Below are 2,977 nucleotides of genomic sequence, written 5' to 3'. Positions count from 1 at the left end.
TTTATTATCTATGTATATGAAAATTTGACAAAATATGTAAATTATAAATTAATGGAAAGGAAATTAATTCAACTATAAGGTAATAGAAGTTGTAAAGTTCTATCTTGCATAGTTTTTGTACTAAGAAGAGTCGAGTTAAATAAAAAAAAAATAATAATAATAATGCACCAGGCCTGGGTGCCAAATAATTTAGTGAGGGGTTAGAGTTCAAAGGGTTAATTTGTTAGTTATTGTACTTCTAATACTGAATATTATTTAGGAAGTGTCTTTACAATTGAAATTGAGCAGGCTATCAAAACTCCTCCATATTTTTTTCTTATTATTATATTTGAACACTATCATTACTTTAGTTTTTATATACTGTACACAGTACAGTAGATGTTTTATAAGTCTAAATATTCTTACAAGAGATTTTACCATGATCACCAAATATAAATTTTTCTCCTGTTTCCAGGTTAAATGTACTCTTCCTTCAAACATGATTAACACCAAACAACTGAATTTCACCGAGATGAATTTGTAAGGAAATCTTTCTCTCTGATTAAAAACTATTTGTACAAATTTCAATAGAATTCATCTCTTCCATGTACATTTACTATCAATTTTAAGGTGAGGCAAATTATCATAGCAATTTTCTAAATTTGTTTATAGCTTTCAAACAATGTTACAACATAAGTTGAAGATTACTACTGTTCAGTACTTGCACGATATGGTTTGTTAAATGTCTACTCCCGTAAAGATTCATTTGCATGATCCTTTAAATGACTTATTAGACTCTTTTGCAGGCTAAATGTTTTTCCACATTCAGTGCATACATATGGGAGCTCTCCCGTGTGAATTCTTGCATGAACAGTGAGAAGTCTTTTTCGACTAAATGTTTTTCCACAATCTTTGCACTCAAAGGGCTTTTCACCCGTGTGAATTTTCATATGGCTCTTAAGATGCACTTTCTGTCCAAATGTTTTTCCACAATCCCTACATTTAAATGGTTTTTCACCTGTGTGAGTTCTCAAATGGTTTTTGAGCACTGTTTTTTGGAGAAAAGCCTTTCCGCATTCACTACACACATGGGGTCTCTCTCCTGTATGAATTCGCATGTGAACATTTACACCGGCTCTCTGACAAAATGTTTTCCCACACACATTACAGCTAAATGGTCTCTCACCTGTATGAGCTCTCATGTGTGAAGCGAGATCCCCCTTCTTACTATAAGAATTTCCACATTCCTTACAAACAAAGGGTCTCTCTCCAGTGTGAAGTAACTCATGAATGCGAAGATTTCCTTTTTCATTGAATGATTTTCCGCAATACTCACAAGTGAATGGCCTCTCCCCTGTGTGAGTTCTCATGTGAGTATTGAAGTGAAATACACGACGAAAAGCTTTTCCACATTCTGAGCATGTAAACATCTTATTTGTCATAGTTTTAACAGCTGAATCCGGGATTCCTTTGTTCTTAACTTGTTTTGCAGTCTCTTCCTCAATGAACAATGGGTCACAATTATCATTAACATTTTCTGATTTGGGTAAAGATTCGGTATCATCTTTTGCTGTTTTGCAATAATGTGTTTCCTTTCCCACAAACAGTGGTGTGGCAAAAATATCCTCAGACACACTTATATTTGAATCAAGAGAGTGACCAACATCAGTATTTTCACATTTGACAGTAACTAATGATAGTCTACTTTCGGGCTCCTCTTCTAAAGAGATTTCAGACTTAATGATGGCATTCATTTTTATAATTTAATTAGCAGAAACTTGTGTAAATGTGTAAAACTTGCCTGGTAACAGGCAATATTACTTCATTTACTCACCATTAATCATGTAATACAGAACTTGGTATAAAGATATCTACGAATTATTACACTACAGTATTCACCATTCCTGTATGTCAATGACAGAGCATTTTTACATGGTGAATTTGATAACTATGTTTTCCTGTACTGTACCCAAATTATTAATAAAAAGATCTCTCTTAAATTCTAGGTCTACACCTAATATAAATTGAGAGAATTATTGATCAGCTATTAATTCTATTAACTTTATTATTAATTTTTCTTTTACACTTTTAACTAATTACAAAGGAAGAAACTTGAAATTCACAAATTTTCAGAATCATTAGTCCATATATAATTCTTATAGTGTTAGGTTTTAAGAACTACAGCTGCTTTCCTTCTTTCACAGAGACCATGTGTTCATTACGGCAAAATATATGAATATAGTATGTGGTAAAACATCTCTCTTTAACCTTCCAAGCAGTTTCTTGATTACATCTTCTTAATCAATGCTCTGAAATCAAATGATATTCATGTCATTATCATGCCAATATCTTAAAAAAAGGTAAAAAAAATAAAAATGTAATTTACATGTTATACAACAGACACCTGAAATAATTTAACATTACAAATTAGGAAATAATTTGTATTTTTCCTGATTATACAAACCTGGATCTCTTTTCCTCTGCCACATTTACGTTAATTCAAATAAATTGGCAAAATCAATGGACTTGGGAAATGCGAGAAGGAAGAATAAAAAATAGGAATGGGAATACGTGGAATGAGGGATAAGAAAGAGGTTCACAATGATTAATAAGATGAAAATAACGAATGAAGGCTAGAAAAGATAAAATGAATGAAATCACAAAAAATAATGAGAATCAAAAGAGTTGGAAAGATACGTTGTAGATGTGTGTGGGAGAGCAAAGTAAATGTACGAAAGGGATTTGGGAAGCAATTGGTAAAAGGAGTAATGATATAATAAGTGAAGGAGATATCATATTCATACGCATGATAGGTTATATCAGTGAAGTAATTCTGTGAAAGTGAATGGTCATATCAGTGGGATATCGTGAACATGAATATAGGTTGACGATGGACTACGTAGATTTGATCAGCTGATTTGAATGTAAACAATGCATGAGATTATAATTCACTGTTTTAAATTATAAACACAATACTAAAATGTAAATATTACATGCA

At 31.8% G+C, this 2,977-nt stretch overlaps 1 protein-coding gene across 1 annotated transcript; it reads right to left on the bottom strand.

Moving 5' to 3' along the window:
- Positions 1 to 316: 316 nt before the first annotated feature.
- Positions 317 to 2,287, bottom strand: LOC137641488 (zinc finger protein OZF-like). The gene has a single exon (XM_068374107.1). The coding sequence runs from the start codon at positions 1,731 to 1,733 to the stop codon at positions 726 to 728; it is 1,008 nt and encodes a 335-aa protein (XP_068230208.1). The 5' UTR covers positions 1,734 to 2,287; the 3' UTR covers positions 317 to 725.
- Positions 2,288 to 2,977: the final 690 nt, after the last annotated feature.

This window comes from Palaemon carinicauda, chromosome 1 (genome assembly GCF_036898095.1).
Source record: "Palaemon carinicauda isolate YSFRI2023 chromosome 1, ASM3689809v2, whole genome shotgun sequence".
In the NCBI taxonomy this organism is placed as follows: domain Eukaryota; kingdom Metazoa; phylum Arthropoda; class Malacostraca; order Decapoda; family Palaemonidae; genus Palaemon; species Palaemon carinicauda.
This window is presented reverse-complemented; position numbering and strand designations above follow the sequence as displayed.